The sequence below is a fragment of the Brachypodium distachyon genome, chromosome 4 (assembly GCF_000005505.3).
Source record: "Brachypodium distachyon strain Bd21 chromosome 4, Brachypodium_distachyon_v3.0, whole genome shotgun sequence".
Lineage (NCBI taxonomy): Eukaryota > Viridiplantae > Streptophyta > Magnoliopsida > Poales > Poaceae > Brachypodium > Brachypodium distachyon.
Genome location: NC_016134.3, coordinates 26,403,881 through 26,421,063, shown reverse-complemented (window position 1 = coordinate 26,421,063; position 17,183 = coordinate 26,403,881). Strand labels below are relative to the sequence as shown.

Below are 17,183 nucleotides of genomic sequence, written 5' to 3'. Positions count from 1 at the left end.
AAATGTATTGTGAGTGTTGGAAGATAAACATGACATGTCAACCGAATAGGATTGAAAGGGAGAAAAGAAAGAAGAAGAATAGGTCTTGCTTTTATGAGATTGATTTTATCTTTTGTATTCATATTTTATTTTTCGTAGCAACGCACGAGCTCTTAACTAGTTATTCGCTAAAGGCAAACAGGGAAAAAATCCGCAGGGTAAACGGTAGTTGTTAGAGCGGATAAGTAGACCTAATTATTTGTTAATTGTGAGGTGGGAAAGATCCGTGTGCATTTTATGGGGAGATCTAAAAATGAATGTGTTAGTGCCTTTAGCTAAAAACAATTGATTTTGTCTTGTCAAAGTAAAATACTCGGGGCAATCTACTCATACCAAGCGGACAGAGATATTGTAACTCGTCTATTTTTCTGCGGTCGTAACAGCAGAACCCACAAACAACCATGCTCTACGAGGAATAGTTGTTGCTCGTGTCACTGAGCTGAATCCGGAGCGTCAGATGGCCAAAGAAAGGTACGCACTGGCCGTTCATTGCGCTGAGTAGTGTCTCTTCTCTTTTTCTCCGTAAATCCCATCCCAGCCGTGTCCTGGTATTACTGTTGTCGATATTTATGTAAAATATGGATGTATCGAAACGTCTAGATACATCTAATTAGTTCAGAACCACGATAGGGTATATAGCTCAGGTTAACTGAATAATTGGGTACTGCCGTACTGGCATCTCACACAGCATGAAACATCTCACACAGCATACGGGTAATCTCAGGATTCGTACCATCTCAATTCTCAATGCACACATAGAATTTATGGTATTAATAATCTCAATACGTACTAGGTTCTGATCACTGTCCCAGAAGCTCTCCATTTGAACAATTACTCAATTAGCCATTTTCGTCCTGATTGTTAGCATAAAATTCATCGAAGTTAGCCACCAGTGAAAATGAACCTCGGGATTCACATGTACATAGGTAACGGTATGATGGTACCTAAGATCATATGAGAAGGTGAAATGATTTGGTAATAACTAATAAGCAGTATACTTGGTGCAATCTGGCAATCCAGCAGCCCTACTCTGCCATTTTTGCATTCCTACTCCTGTGCGAGCATAAAAAAAGACAATAAGACCACAGTTTGACATATACGAAATAAAGACAAAGGGGAGAACATACGCTTGGAACGAACGGATGTCCTTGTGGAATTTCTCTAGTTCCTCTGGATTGAACATGACATCCTTAGACTAAATCATGCAGACAAGAAAATTTGTAAAAAAAAAAACTTGTGAGGTACAAAGAGGAAAATATGTAACAGTATTTATGAAATGAGTATAGAGGAAGAAAAGTGAGGTGCACCAGCTGGCTGAAGTCTTCTCCCAACTTTTCATTTTGAAGAAAACAGTAGATAAAGAAAAGAACATATATGCCACATTCCTCCCCAGTTTGCTGTGGCACCTGTGAAGTTATTTAAGTGCCAATTTATCATGATGAGAAATTCAAATCAGAAGAATCAAAGTAGAGTGAAAAATAGACTTCAAACATGTCAAATATTATACCTCAGGAAACTCAAGATGGACTTTTTTTATGAACAGCTCATTGTCTTCCCGCTCTTCAGTTTTCAAAATATCAGCAATGAAACTAGCATAGCATCAAAAAATCAAATAAAACTAAGCTATGATAAGCATAATACAAGTCGCCAATTATGTGCTATCGGAAGTGCAGAAATATAAGACCAAAGTAATTTATCCGAACAGATCTTTTTGATGATTATTTATAGGCTTATAAAAGGACAAATAAAGGATCAGACCTTCTGATTGTTGACTGCAACTCTGTTCGATTTGTCGTTTTAAGTGAATCCAGCAGAAGCATTCGTGGTTTTTTCTTAGTATCCGAGTAGCTCGTCTCACCGAAATTGCATAAGACAAGGAGGTTCCAGTGTCCCCTATGGTCAAGAAAGTGCAAATTTGATACTATATTGGACAAGCAAATAAGATATTTCACAAGTTAATATGGAGAATAACCTACCAACAGACAATAGGGACAAAAACATATTGTCTTGCAAATATCTTCTTAGCCTTTATCCACTTAAGGACATTTGATTTCTTATCCCCCCTGTTGTACATGTTAAACCACAGTGAATCGAAGTATGCATATGCACTCTTCTTATCTTCATCTATTCGCTTCCACAGATCCCTGTGCACAAAGTTAGAGCAGCAAACAATAAGAAAACCAGTATTCAAAAAGAAGAAAAGAAAGACAAAGGCAGGACATACTCCATGTACAATTCAAAAATTTCAGTGTCCAACTTGTCTTGGTTGGTTTTGTCCCTCTTGCTAATTGCAATGCGCTTTGAACTTCTTTTTGGAGGGAGGTTACCATCAAACGAGGGTAATACATTTTGGGAGCTCCCCGATGTGTTCATGGTTGCTCTTCTGCTCGCTCGAGAGGGCTTGTTTTTGCACTCTACATATGGAAAGAAACAACATAAGAACTGAAGATACACACATAACTTTTAGACAAAATTCATGTCACAAAGTTCTTAGTAAATTGACAGTCTTTTTTAGAACTAGAACAATGGATTCCTAAAATCAAGTATCATACAAGGAAATGATTCATTCTAGAGCCAAAGATACCAGTTCTCAAACAAGCACAAGAAAAGATTGGAGCTTCTTCCAAACGACATATAAGCTACGGGATAAGCCTAGATCTTAGTTATGCATGCTAAAAGTGTGCCCAGAAAACTTCTTGCATTAACATTTGCTTTGCATGTCGCCAGTAAATCCACAATCAGCCAAGTTGCATTTAAAGTATTTTCCCTACTATTATTTTCTACTCAGCTTAGGACACCATCTTCAAAATCACATTAGGGGTGAGCTAAAATAAAATAAGATACAGAACTAAGCATGTAGCATAATTAGTAGTCAGTAGTCACATTAATTGAGCATAAGAATGAGCAGTAGAAATCTTTAAGTTTATATGGTCCAGGTTTGCTCTGTTCAAAGAATATGTCATAGTTCTGGTTCATGAATGGTGAACAAAAACTACTGATCCAGAGAGATAATAAAATCTACGTTGGATAAGCATACATGTAAGTTATGTTACACTCTACAAATTAACCAGAAAACAAAAAAGGGTAAGCTAATGAATAATAAAATGATCTGCTTCCCATCGCAAACTAACATTATAGTCCTCTTAGTCAAATTGCATAAGCAAGTTTGTTTGTCATAGCAACTAGTCTGTTTTTTCAATTTGGTCGCTTTTTTAGATATAATAAACTATGTAAGAAACATAGGCTGCACGTACATTGTGTGCAGAGGCTGGGGCTAATAAACTTTCATTTTCTAAAAACAATCTTCACAGTTACAACATCCTATGCCGCAGCGCACCACACCAGCCTACTCCCTCCGTCCCATATTAAGTGACTTTCTATTGCATGTATATCTAGACGCTTTTTAGGCATAGATACATCCATATTTGGATAAATTTGAGTCGCTTAATATGGGACGGAGGGAGTAGAATTTATCCCCAACACACTAGGCTATGATTCCTATAAACCAACACAAAAACAACATATCTTTACCTGCAGAAACAAGCATATCTTTTAGCATAATATATGTGCCAGTAAATTTATAATTTTAGCCCCATTGCCAGAATGTGTCAAACTGTCAAAAAAAAAGTGCAATTGTCATGAAGTATTAAACCCTTAAATTTGCAATGAGCCACGAGTTCTGATGGTCTACAATCCTCCAGCTCAAAGTCTAGGTCATAGTTCAGCCTAAAATTCTGAACATCGCAATCAAAAAGAAACTCATCAATTAGGGAACCAAAGGTCATTCTACTTCTCACATATAACTAGCAAACTTTTAGAAATTGCCAAGATATCATAGAGAAATAGGAATGGTGATTTTCTATATGGCGATAAGTAATAGATCATGCAACCACTTAGTGTTTAAATGGTACAAGACCTTGTTTGAACCTCTGTGTGTCATAAAATTACTACACAAGTAGACAGGTTAATGTATACATGATATATTTTAACTACCAGCGACATGTGCATTAAACAACACAGACTTTGCCCAGTACGCTGCTATCTGTGCAAATACGGGATAGAAAAAACGGCCCCTTAAACATGTAGTTGATCAATATTATTCATATAAAAACGAACCAACATTGTTTTTAGATAAAGGAGAAGATCTCCCCTGGACCCTACATCAATGAACAAATCGGCTTACAGTGGAAAACAAAATGACAAACAGATCATCGAAATGTGGCCCATAAGGCTATAAGTAATGAGAAAATTATAGCCAAAATACCTATGACCCTACCAAGGACCGAAGCAGGGTGCAACCAATGAAGACTAGGGTATTCACCTTGGAGAGGTTATTGCCATGTTCCAAGACAACCATCAAGAAGAAAATAACACTTCCCTCAAAAAAAGAAGAAAATGACACAGGAAACCAACGAAATGGTGTATTGAAACCACATACCTAATAAGAAGCCACTGCATACACATATGAAGCTTGAGTGGCCTTGATTTAGATCCAGATACTAATCCTAAATATCATTGATTTATAGCAATCACGTCGCACGTACGGTTATCAAGAGTTCTGAGACACCAATGATCCTAAAATCCCTGGCCATTACCAAGCTGACAAAGATGCAACCATGTAAGGGAGCTACACCAAAACGAGCATAAAATCTATTATAAGTAAAAGAACAATACAGAGTTTGGTTCCATTTGAGGCACCATGTTAATCCACATCACCTGAATTATTTTGATCGTTGGATCTGCATTTATGGCTCTCACATAAATACAGATATATCTTCTTATTACTTTTAGAAACGGTTGGATTTCTATAGGTCGTGCTTTTTTTGGCAATCCGACCAACATTAGAAGAAATGTCGGTTAATTGTGGTATTTTGAGTACGTATATGTCTGCTACTTGAATGGCTTCATGAGCTTCTGCCAGAGGATGGTGTCTTGCAATCGTTTTTGCAAAATAAGTTCCTCGGTCAGAAAGACGTTATCACTAGTTAAAAGTCAGCCCATGAATTATCGGTAGAAAAAATACATATTGTTTTGAAAATATTTTATTGTCTTTACGCTGAAGACCATCTGATTTATTCTTATCATTCCCGATGATGTAGATGTAAAACCACAACGAATCAAAGTACTCATAGTTGATCTTTTTGTCCAGATCTATTGACGTCCAAACATCCCTCGGTCAGAAGATGTTATCAGTAGCTAAAAGTCAACCCATGAATTCACATTTTTGGAAGGGTCTTATGTGGGTCAAGGAGATTTTACTCCAATTTGGGGAGTTTCAGATTAGTAAGGGCAAAACAGTTTGTTTTGGAGAGAACAAGTGGTGTGGGGATATGGCGTTATGTTATAAATTGCCACGGTTATTTTATATTGTGCAGAATAAACATGTAACAGTGGCCTCAGCTCTAGGTGCTACCCTCGGAAACACAGATGCTCCAAAAACTGCACGTATCGGGGGTTGGATACCTCCGGATACCCGAAAATATGTATCGGATACGTATCGGAACGATTTTCTATTTTAAAAAAAGAAAATTAATTCGGATACTTATGGGATACCTCCATGACACGGTAGGATACAGAAATATCTAATGACGTAATGCCTAATCCCACTTCGACCCTAGATCAATCCAATCTTTTCTCATCCTGACCTACCGACCTGGGTACCGGGCACCGCCGCATTCCCTGCTGCTGCACCACCGTCGGCCACCCTGCTGCCACCCTGGTCCCCTGCTGCTACGCTGTCGAATGCGGGCAGTGGTGCTGGAGCCTGGAGGAGCACATGGAGTCCGGATGTTGAATGCTACTGAGTTGTGATTTCTATTTGTCATGGCAACTAGTTGGAGAAGAGAGAGGGCTTTCGTGTAAAAAATCACTAATCTTTATATATTCTTAATTTTATTATATATATACAAACGTATGCCCGTATCAGGGTTTTTGAAAAATTGCCGTATAGCAGTGTCCGTATCACCGTATCCGTGCATCCTAGACGCAGCCCCATGTTGAATTTCCCCGAATTTTGCTTGGCCATCATCTTTAGGCTTGGAATGAAATTATTGATGATAGCAACGCTTCAACTGTTCCTGAGCTGTACTGTTTTCGATGGACCCTCCCTCTCTCGTTGAATTTTATGATTTACGCTTATGGATACCCGGATTTGATTTAGATAAAAAATGCTTTGGCCTTTAAAGCTTCCGCTCAAAATTAAGGTATTTCTTTGGTTTCTTTGTCGATAAGTCATCCTGACAAAAGACAATTTGGTCAATCGTAGATGGCAAGGTGACACTTGATGCACTTTCTGCTTTGAACAGGAGAGTATTCAAAATCTTTTTTAGAGTGTCCGATGGCAAGAGTCATGTGGACAGCAGTCCACTTAGCATTCATCTTTTTGGTGATAGGTTGCGGCCGGTGGACAAGACTCTGTGTTACCTCATTTTAGTAGGTGTTGCGGCTGTTTTTTGGTCTACTCCGTATTTGATTATGCCGCAATGGCATTGTTTTTGGTAATTCAGTAGTTACTATTTAACTCAATTATAGAGCACAAAAAATTTCAGCAGATTTCAGGAAACTTACTTTCTCGGTTAACATAATACTAAATATAGAACTATATATTGTACTACCTTAAAAAATGAGATCAGAAGCAGGCACCCCTGTACGGTCCACGGGTGACGGGCCACGGCTAATCAACTAAAAAAAGAAGTTTCGGGGCACCAATAAGCCCAGAAAGCTTCTCCATTTTTTTTTTACGAAATTGAACAAGGAGCAAAAATCTAACTCAAACTGAACAGTGAGTAGCCCCTCTCTAGCCTACCAACAACCGCAGCAGCACTAACTATCAGAACTACCGGGTACCAAGAAACCAACACAGAATCACCAGGGACACAATCCCGCCGCACAAGGAGATCAAGAATCATAAGAACGCGCGTAATCTCAGAGGAAGAGGAAAAGATTGGGGTCGCACGCTCACCGTCACCTTCGTCGCTGTCGAGGTCAACCAGCACCTGGCTGCGGCTGCGGCGGGCCATGGCGGCGAGCTCCCCGGGATGGCCAGCGCTTCAGAGGGATGGATCGAAGGGGTTGGGCGCGATACCTAAGCGACGGCAAGCTCACATTTGGGAAGTGGAGGAGTCGAGTGGAAAGGACGTACGGGTCTTTTGCTGCTTGGTTCCTGGCTTCTTTTTCTGGAGTGTGAAAACGCATTTGCTCTCGTGTGCTGTAATAAAAGACATTATTTTCTGATGCTACTACCGTATATGATAGATCTGAAGTTCCCTCCGGTTCATAATACAACTACAGGCATTTCACGTACTCCACTATGTTTCCCGTGTTTGGTCCTTCACAGTAGTTTATCGTAAATGACGTGAGCAGTTATTGGTCTGTGCGGAAGTCTAGCCAAGAAAACGATGAGGTATATTTGAAAATAAATAGAAAAAAAATTAATGAGTTATATAAGGAATTAGGAAAAATGCTTAAATCTCAATCGGCGTATCAGAAACCGTCGGACTAATATCTTTATCTATGCACCATACCCACTTTTCTCTCGTTCGTTGCAAATCTCAGAGTGATAACTGAATAATCGACATATCTCTGACTAAAAATCAGATATATGATATTTTGTTCATCCCTATTTGTCTAAAAAACCCTCAAATGAAATAAACGGGAGGACAAATGAGGTTTAACCTCGAAGATGCCATAATCTGTTTGCTTTGCTAGCCCAACGTGGAGTTTGTGGTAATTCGTGCACGTTCGTACGTTTACGCTGGGATGCTTGCCCACGCAGGAGAGCCAATTCGGTTTACGCTCCTTTTCTAGCTTTCGCTGGCTAGATTGCCTAGCAGAGCTCTACCAAATACTTATCCTTGCCCAGCAAGTTGATCTTGACGCATCCGGCCAGGTTCTTCCTATTTGGTGAGTACTTAAGCAGAGGTTTACCCGCATTGTATCAAGCGTCGTGTGAAGACTGACAATGGTGTGTTACAGACTGCTTGGCATGCAACAGCTGCAGAACATGATGCCAGCAACTTGGTTCCCTGATTACTCAACACACTAGAATATTGGGAGTTCGGATACAATACAAGTAGCAGCAACAATTGACATGATCAGCCAGGAGGTTTTAGCTCGCCAAGCCTAATAATTGAAGGCTAATTCAATTCCCGCAGAGTATTTGTGCTAGCCTAAAAAAAGGAGCATCAATACAAATTGTAAAACACCGGCCTGCTATCACGCTCGAGAAAAATAACACCTGCTAGCAAATGTCAGAATGATCCCAGGCAGCAGATCGAACCATTACATAACTACCTAACATTCAAATAGCTAGATGCAACAATGTCTTCACTCGGAACGAAACATCTACACATGGTATGCACGATTAGGTGCTAACTGTGTGCATAGCAAGATGCGGAGGACAGGAGGATGATTCTTCAGTTGTCTAAAAGAACTATCACTGAAGCTCCCTGGCTGAACAGAATAATCAACTTCCTCTCGGCCGCATAAACCAAATGCTTCTAAAACACATTCAAGCTTCCTCCGAATTCGCCACCACCGACTTGCTCCTGCTAATTAACTACATATATTCGGCGCAATGTTACAATTCACCCTACTCTTCAGTTTTGGTACTCCTATTCCTGCAGAAGAATAACAAAATTACAGTAAGACCACTAAATTAAAACACAGGAAAGAAGGGCAATAGGAGAAACATACGCTTGGAATAAATGCACATCATTGCGGAAGTTTTCTAGTTCTTCGGGATCAAACGAGCCATCATCAAACTATTCATAGAGATCAAACAAATTAGCAAAACCATTTGCCAAGGGAAGTGGTGCAAACAAGGAAATGCATGACACTGACACACCAGCTGGCTGAAATCTTCTTCCAATCCTTTGTTTTCAATAACTTCTGCCAATTTCCGGTTTTGAAGAAAACAGTAGATAAAGTAAAGAACATAAATACCACATTCCTCCCCATTTTGCTGTGGCACCTGCGAGTATCAGAAGTCAAGATTTTAGAAGCAATTATGAACTGGGTAAGAGTACGCTTAGAGGTATTAAACACCATACCTTAGGAAACTCAAGACGTATTCGGTCTATGAAGTCTTTGCTTTCTTCCCGCTCTTCAGTTTTATAAATATCAAGAATGAATCTGGTGCACCACCAAACAAAAGCTAAACGATTCACTATATTTTAGGCATAACAAAATAGCTATGTGATATCACAAGTATAGAAATGTATACTAAAATCAGTCCACACAACATATCTTGGTATAAAAGGAGTAGCTTACAATGGAAAAGCAGTAGCAATAGGTGGGATTAGACTATCACATCAATACTGCAGAATATGCTCATGTAAAGCAAGAGAAAAGCATCTTGTTTTTAATATTTGAACCACATGACTTGAGCAAACGAATGACCGTTCACATAAACATACTATAGCAAAACATGCATATGTATCATCATACTGTTGTGGGCATATGGAACAGGGAGAGGCCAAGTCTTCAAACACAAGAATCAGAGTAAAATTAGGAGATGGTAGGATTAGACTATCAGGAAGTAAATGAGTAAAGGAGTCTAATATATTGACAGTTGGTATTATATTAGGTAAGGCCAAAGGGTTATGCCTCCACTATATCTCTATATCTACTATACTATAAACACACAGTTCACCCATGGTTCACCGTCCACACGATGTGAGCCGTCCGATCAGTCTCTATCGACATCCCAGATTGTTCCTCCCCCGCGCACAACAGCGAACAAACAAAAAAACGATCCCGCACGCTCCTCTTCGTCCACGCTACTGCCTCCTCTCATCTCCCTCTCCCTTCCTCCTCCGCCGCCGGCGTCCGCCCGGCCGCCTCCTCCCCGCGCCGCTTCCTCCCACAGCCGCTGCTCCCCCGGATCCAACGCCCTTCCTCCTCCGCCGCTGGAGTCCTCCGTCAGCCCCCCGCGCCACCTCTTCCACAGCCGCTGCTCGGTAGGATCCCATGTTGGTGAATTCAGAGCCTCCGCCGCTGCACTTGTGGAGGGATGAAGCGGGAAGATGGAGGGGCGGTCACCACGCGCGCGTCTGTCCTCCAGCATGGCGGCGGCTTCCTCTCCTTCGGCACGGCGGCGGCTTCCTCTGCTTCGGCACGGCGGCGGCCATGCGATGGCGATTCAGGCGAGGCGCTGGTCCCGTGTGAGGGCGGTTCTGGCAACATGCGTCGAGCGTGGAACGGGCGGTTGCAAGTTCGTGCGTGTGCACGACCTTGGTCAGCTATGGTCAGACCCGTAGACTGGAACCGCCCCACTTTCCCCACTTCCGGTGTTTAAATTCCTTCCGCGGCTAAAAAAAGGCCAGATATGAGCTCTGCAGATCAGTCTCCTCTCCGCTGCTCTCCTCTTCCCTGCTCTCCTCTCTTCCGACATTGGTGGTACTGAAAATTTCTACAGTTTCTCCTCCGTCATCCTGCTAATGGCATTCTTCCTTCTCAGTTGTTCTGTCTTGTCGATTTGTAGAGCTCGGAAAACAAGTGAAGCGAGGAGACCAAACAAGTGAAGCAAGGAGACCTGGTGGAGTTCCGGTGAGCTACAGCACGTTCTCTTCCTCTCTTCTTCGGGCATTGATGTTTCTTTGCAATATTCTACACTTCAATTCAAAACTTTCTCTTCTGTAGCTCTCATCGTCATGCTGTTTTTTTGACTGAGTGGTTAATGTTTGGTTTCTACCGTTGATTACGGTTAGTTCTTGCTTTGTTTCTTGGTAGATGCTCACATGTAACTGAAATGGAGTTCGATCTGCTACTTGGTTTTGGATAACTACGATTCCTCTCACTTGGTTGACCATGCAATTTAATTTATCACGGCAAGCTGCAGTAGTGATAAATATATACCCACTTCTGAAGCTGTGCAATTAGAAAAACTGTGGAGGACAAGAATTTGATATGTCCATCGTGTTGTATTAGCATAGGGACAAATAAAGATGCTGATGTACATGTTGTAGGGGGAAGTCTCCTAGGTTCAGTGATGAATTATTGATCAATACTTTATTTCGAAAATTGATCTTTACATTATCTAAAAATAATCTTATTAGAATTTGCTACATTCTAGATTTGAAATTATAGACTGAGATATTTGACTTTTAGCTTTTAGTATTAGCATGTCTTCATAGTAGTTGCTATCAGGAGACAACTAGATCCAGTCCTGCTACAGATATAGGTGTAGCTGAAGGTATTGCTCAACTGTAGTCTTTGCTGGGTATTACATGACCCATGAAGTTGGTGTCCATATGCCAAAAAAAATCCCATTTAAATTCAGCTCCATATATTTGATTGATTCATTAATTTCTATCCTTGGTCCTTCAGGTGCTGCCACTAAATTAGCTTTGTGTGTCTCCTAGGTTCAGCTATAAGTTTCAGTTTTAGTTCGAAGTGTTAAATACTTGAAATTAACTAGGAGGGTTCAGGTTCAGTTTGAATTTAAGTTTCTCTTTTCTTATTTGATTTTTAGGATTAAGTTTCAGTTCGAATTTAAGTTTCAGTTTCGTTTTAAATTTTTCTAAGAAGGGTTGTACACTGTTGGATGCTCAGTTTGTTTATACAAGAGAGGGTGATATCAATAGTAGGGGGCTGATGCTTGTGCTTTCTTGTGTTAGCTTCGTTTTCAGCTCAATAGCTCAGGGAGTGTCTGGTTATCAACAAAACAAAAAACTGACTGAGACCCAAAAAATATTTCAGGTAGCTGAGAATTAGTCTCTCCCTTTAGCTTTCACTATTTCCTGGCTACCCAGCATGAATAGTACAAGTATCAGATACTGTACCAAGCTTTGCTCTGCCATGGGATCTAGATAGTTAGGGGAAATCATGTTTCATTTCAGATTATTAGAGCTGATGTTATTTTTTCCAAACAGTAGAAGGACGAAGAGGAGGAGGTGCTGGAGCTTGTCAGCCACCACTACATCCATCAAAACTTCCTTCAGTGGTATTTCTTTCTCTTTTTCTGAACTTTTCTGTGTCAAACCACAAAAAGGCTGAGAGTGTATTTCCATTTCTTGATGCCCTTAAAAACCTGTCAAAGGTACCACCCTGATCCATATTTTTCTATTATGGCTTTGTGTTCATTGTAGTTTAACACATGCTAAAATATCAGAAAATGATGAATACTGTGCACTCAATCAACCAAGGACCAGTCATGCCAATTGTTTCTTTAAATATTCCAGAGTGGCACTCCGTACAAGAATGTTGAATAAATGGAAAAATTATTCCACATGTTCTGAAAAGTAGAATATGAAGAAAAAATGGTGAATTTAAAAGTAAGTCGGATCTTAAAAGTAACATTGAGGTGGAAAGCACAATTATAAATGGTCACAATGGAAAATAAAGCCTGCATGCCTGCTAGTATAACGCATAGATACGGCAGCAGAGTACTCCACACTGGCAATGTTGAGGCTGGGTGGATAAAGCCTGCATGCCATGCACGTGCGGAGCATTGGAGATTACCACGAAACTGAGCTGTTACATGCATGCATGGAGATTGACTCAAACAGTTCTGGTTCTACGTACGTGTGCAGACAGGGAGGGAGAGTGGTACATGCGATATATAGAAGTTATCTTTCAAATTCGAAAAAATAGTACCAGAGCTGTTCTACATGCCTGAGATCGGAATAAGATGAGACATGTGTGGGATCCCACTACCGCTCTTTCTACAAAGCAGAAAATAGCTTCGGTTGGTTTGCATGGCATCTATGAGAAGAACAAGACTGATAGAACATCAAGCATAGAGGCACGGAAAGAATCCAACTGCCAACGGAAATTCAGAGAGATATGAATGGATATTCTAAATATTTGATGCCACTTGTAGTTAAATCCCAATTTTCCACATGATTCTAGGAGATAAGACAAGAGCTGTTCGGTTTATGTATCCATGAAACAAAGATACATAGGGCTAGACAGGTTGTACGTGAGGGAGTTAGGCAAGAGATCAAGCAGAACATGGAGACAGAATCAGAATATCACATCTCTTGCCCTCAAAAAACAATATCACATCTATGTGGGGACTATGGAGAATCTCAGACTTTGCCACCACCTTGCAGCTTGAGGACAAGCTGCTTGTCCAGCAGTGGACATATGGGACAAGCTAGGAAATAGTAGGGTAGCTAGAAGGTGAGTTGTCCATGTATGGTGTGCCTAGAATGTGTTGCTGGGAGTTGTTTTTGGCTTGTCGCTTCAAACTTGATTATGCAAAGTGAAGTTCACTTGGAGTTTGCTGTCTATGTAAACTGTCGGGTGAATGTGCTTAAATGGGCCAACTATCATGCTAGCAACCGCCATAAGAAATACTCCATCCGGTCCATAATAAGAGTCTCAGACTTAGTACAAATTTGTATTAACTTTGTACAAAATCTGAGACACTTATTATGGACCGGAGGGAGTAATATTTAAAATTTGTGTATGTTGCCTCTTCATTGTAGGCACTTCTTAGGTATTGGGTTTGGCAGCGAGTTGTAATGCTTAGAGGTTGCCTCTAAGCCTTGGATGCACTATAAAAGGGTGCTACGCATCCACTATACAAGGGTGCTATGTATTTCATAATTAATCAAGAAAGAAGAATCAAGCTTATTTCTCCCAAATATTCTCTTTGTCAAATTTTGCGTACAGTCTACCCAATCCCTCCGCAACCATACCTTCTCGTTATCTTCAGTAGAGTAATTATTGAACTTTGATTTAAGGTTCACAAGACATACAGATTGTTATTGTAATTATTTAGATGTTTAGAAAGAAAGGGATAATGAGACCACACCTTCTGATGGATGACTGCACCCTCGTCGGTCCTGCTGTATTAAGTGAATCCAGCACCAACATGCGTGGTCCTTTTTTAGTATCTGAGCAGTCTGTATTGTCAAAGTGGCACAATACAAGGAGGCTCCAGTGTCCCCTGTTGCCAGGAAAGTGGAAACGTGACATCTGTTTGGCGATCAAATAAGTTAACGCATAAGGTAGTAATGAGAACCTACCAACAAACAATAGGGACAAAAGCAATTCGTCTTGAAAATAATTTCTTAGCCTTTATCCATTTAAGGATATTTGATTTATTTACCCCTTGGATATAATTATTAAACCATAATGAATCAAAATATGTGTAAACACTCTTCTTGTCTTCATCTATGCGCGTCCAAAGATCCCTATGCACAAGGTTATAGCAGCAAATATGAATATTGAATTCTGCAAGGAGATCAACTAACCAAGGGAAATAAAGGTGAAGGAAGCACATACTCCATGTATAATTCAAAAATATGGGTATCCAACTTGTCTTTCTTCTTCTCCTCCCTGCTAGTCACAATATGTTTTGAGCTTCTATGCAGGGGGAGGTTGTCATAAAATGAAGGCAATGAATTATTGGAGCTCTCAGATATCTTCACTACAGGCCTTCTACTTGTTCGAGAACGCTTGCTCTTGCACCCTACATTGAAAATAGAAATAACATCAAATTCAAGATACCTACACATAATCTATTAAACATGAATCTCCAGATACAGAACTGTTTGTTAGTCGCACTAAAGGTGTAGCTATAATTCCTGTAACTTTCAGCATAGCTATGCCACAATAAGTAGATCCACCATGTGGAAACTGCTTGCATCTGAAGTTTTTCTCTCCAATTATTTTTATCACTCGGTTTAGGATACTTCTTGCAAAAATCCCATTTATTGTTGTGTTAAGTTCAAATAAGACACATGACAAGTAACCTAGCACGATTAATCTCTGTTACACCTATACAGCTCAGAAGAGCCATATCCCCAAGTATCCCTTTTTCTGGTTTAAAACTTAATGACATAAATTGTGGGGATACATGAGTATAATTTGAGATACTTTTGGGGATATAGACCATACAGAGGCCCATTAACATCTGTGCCCAAAGACGATCTTAACCCCAACTTGAAGAAATGGTTAAAAAAACCCTGGATGAAGAGAGGAAGCAGTCCATTTCAATCACGTTGCCACTCCCCACTGTGCCAGGGGAGAGAAGAGGCTGCCAGCTGCCTGCAAGATGACCTCTCCGTCTCTTCCCTCCACCCCCACCCCCCGTGCAGAGAACAGATTGGGAATAAATAAACAAGTACTAGAAATTAATCTACTTAGCAAGAGCTAGAGTAATTATGTAATAATCTACAAACAATAACAGAAGATGAACAGTTCATAAAATAATGTGTAGTGATAGGCTCTGCTTTCTCAAGACGAACAGTTTGCCAAGTTAGAACACATATTTCGAGTACAGCAAACTTCAAACCAATAATCTGATCCAACTTCTAATATATGAGCCAGGGAAACATCCTATAACTTGATAGTGCAATGCATTTGGATACAAATTCTATAGATGGGCACAATAGACACAAATCTAACCCATAACATGAAGAAATGATTGTCCCTGTTAGCAAAACATATGTGCTGATAAATTAACAATAAGCCACTGTACTAGAATGTGCAAACACATGTAAGCAGCCTCTCTAAGCTAACAACCTTTGTATTCAACATCATAATAAAAACCTTGGAAGTACCAAAGAGATAAGAAATTATGGCAACTCCCTTAAACTTCATGTTTACTACACGGTTTAAATGGAGTGTTCTAAATAGCGGCCACCTAGTCCACCTGAATGGCACCTGTGTGCTAGGAAATTGTGTGACGCCCTTCCATCAACCTAGACGGTAGTCATTAGGCGGTAGTCGGCAGCATGTCGAGCACCTCGGTGAACAATGTTAATTAGCACAAAGCCCTTCGCAAGATAAAACTAACACATTTATGCATACAAAATATAATCCTAACTTTGCAGTGGAGAACAACATAAGGCTGTATGCACTAAATTTTTCCCTGTGCAAGCAGTTCATGGAAGCAAACCGCCATATCAACATGACCACTAGTCCAGCACATACACCACTGGAGTAATTCAATGTTGTCCTGGACCTATTAACAGAACATATTCATACATATGCAATTGATAGGGCCTTGATTAGAGCCAAAATGTAGCCCTCTAAACAGCATATTAGGGCCTTGATTTAGAGGCAGATGCTAATAGTACAGACCTAGTCCTATAAACAAAGAAAATGTAGACATCACTGCAAGATGACAGGGAAAGACCTAGACTGGGAGAATTCGCGTATCAAGGTTTTTGAAAAATTAAGCATATCGCAGAAAATCACAGCAATCACAACAACGAGCCTAAAATCGAACGCGGAGAGAGAGTGTGGGAAGGGGAAAAAGGGAAAAAAATTGGGCGCGCTCACCATCATCCTCGCCTTCGAGATCGATGAGTTCATTGGTCTTTCTGCGGCGGGGCGGCATGGCGACGCCGTCGAGCTCTCTCCAGTGGCGAGCGATTCCTAGGGTTTATTTCCACGGATTCGGGCGGGGTCCGGCTCAAATTTGGGCCTCGATTTGGCAGGTGGTGGCGGAAGGCCATGTTTGGCTCATTGGCTGCTCCTCGCCTCCTCCCCTTTCACTTCCATTTCTTTTTTTTCACTTTTTGACAGGCGCTTCCATTTCTAGAGAGAGGGGGGGCGTCTGGCTCCGGCCCCCAGGCCTGCATATAAACGGGATGTCCAATGTCAGCCTATTAAGACGGAAGGCAGGCCCAACATAGCCCAGTACCTTGGCGGGGCTGACCTGGCCTATTTCGCCCGCCGTGAGGTTAATACAAAGAGAAATGTATAGAAAAAGTTTACAAAAAAAATGTATAGAAAAGAAAATTCGCTCAAAAAAAAGAAAAAAAATGCTAAATGGGTTGGGCTGTGCCAGGTCACGGCCCGTTTAGTCACGTGCCGGGCTAGGCCTGTGTCGGGCCGGGCCTTCATGCTCGCGGGATTTTAAATGCGGGCCCGCCTTGTGGCCACCTATAGGTGAGGCGCTCGTTTGTGTACTTTTTATTCAAAAAGATTTTTTTTTTCTTAGATTGGTCAAAGAGAAATTACCGGAGCTCCAGAAAGAAGGATTTTGGCACACGATTTCAACATCTCATTCGGGATTCTCGAAGACTTTTCTTTTCTGTTTTGTCATTTTTCTTGCATCCTTAGTTATTTTACTTTCCCATGTTTTGGCTTTCTGCAACTTTTAAATTTCTTAACTTTTGGTTTCCTCACCTTTAGGTTTTAGTTTTCTAATACTTTTTCAATTTACATTTTTCTCTACTTTT

The 17,183-nt window shown here is 40.6% G+C and overlaps 2 protein-coding genes across 8 annotated transcripts; both read right to left on the bottom strand.

Moving 5' to 3' along the window:
- Window positions 1–649: 649 nt before the first annotated feature.
- Window positions 650–7,229, bottom strand: LOC100838522 (probable ubiquitin-like-specific protease 2B). Of its 5 annotated transcripts, XM_010239538.3 has the most exons (10): window positions 7,001–7,228; window positions 4,478–4,638; window positions 3,571–3,652; window positions 2,264–2,453; window positions 2,016–2,183; window positions 1,798–1,932; window positions 1,547–1,628; window positions 1,347–1,445; window positions 1,167–1,234; window positions 674–1,092 (listed from the first exon to the last, which is right to left on the bottom strand). In XM_010239538.3, the coding sequence occupies exons 3-10, from the start codon at window positions 3,596–3,598 to the stop codon at window positions 1,065–1,067; spliced, it is 798 nt and encodes a 265-aa protein (XP_010237840.1). In that variant the 5' UTR covers window positions 3,599–3,652; window positions 4,478–4,638; window positions 7,001–7,228; the 3' UTR covers window positions 674–1,064. The 5 variants fall into 5 exon arrangements, 4 of the variants coding, with proteins under 4 accessions (XP_010237840.1, XP_010237842.1, XP_010237839.1 ...); XR_732400.3 differs by lacking the exons at window positions 3,571–3,652; window positions 4,478–4,638 and having other exon boundaries at window positions 650–893; window positions 984–1,092; XM_010239540.3 differs by lacking the exon at window positions 3,571–3,652 and having other exon boundaries at window positions 7,001–7,227.
- Window positions 7,230–8,055: 826 nt separating this feature from the next.
- Window positions 8,056–16,539, bottom strand: LOC100838227 (probable ubiquitin-like-specific protease 2A). Of its 3 annotated transcripts, XM_010239532.3 has the most exons (8): window positions 16,279–16,539; window positions 14,275–14,461; window positions 14,016–14,183; window positions 13,802–13,936; window positions 9,090–9,171; window positions 8,885–9,010; window positions 8,734–8,801; window positions 8,056–8,657 (listed from the first exon to the last, which is right to left on the bottom strand). In XM_010239532.3, the coding sequence occupies exons 1-8, from the start codon at window positions 16,334–16,336 to the stop codon at window positions 8,630–8,632; spliced, it is 852 nt and encodes a 283-aa protein (XP_010237834.1). In that variant the 5' UTR covers window positions 16,337–16,539; the 3' UTR covers window positions 8,056–8,629. The 3 variants fall into 3 exon arrangements, with proteins under 3 accessions (XP_010237834.1, XP_024310573.1, XP_010237837.1); XM_024454805.1 differs by lacking the exon at window positions 14,016–14,183 and having other exon boundaries at window positions 13,802–13,965; window positions 14,244–14,461; window positions 16,279–16,538; XM_010239535.3 differs by lacking the exon at window positions 14,016–14,183 and having other exon boundaries at window positions 16,279–16,536.
- Window positions 16,540–17,183: the final 644 nt, after the last annotated feature.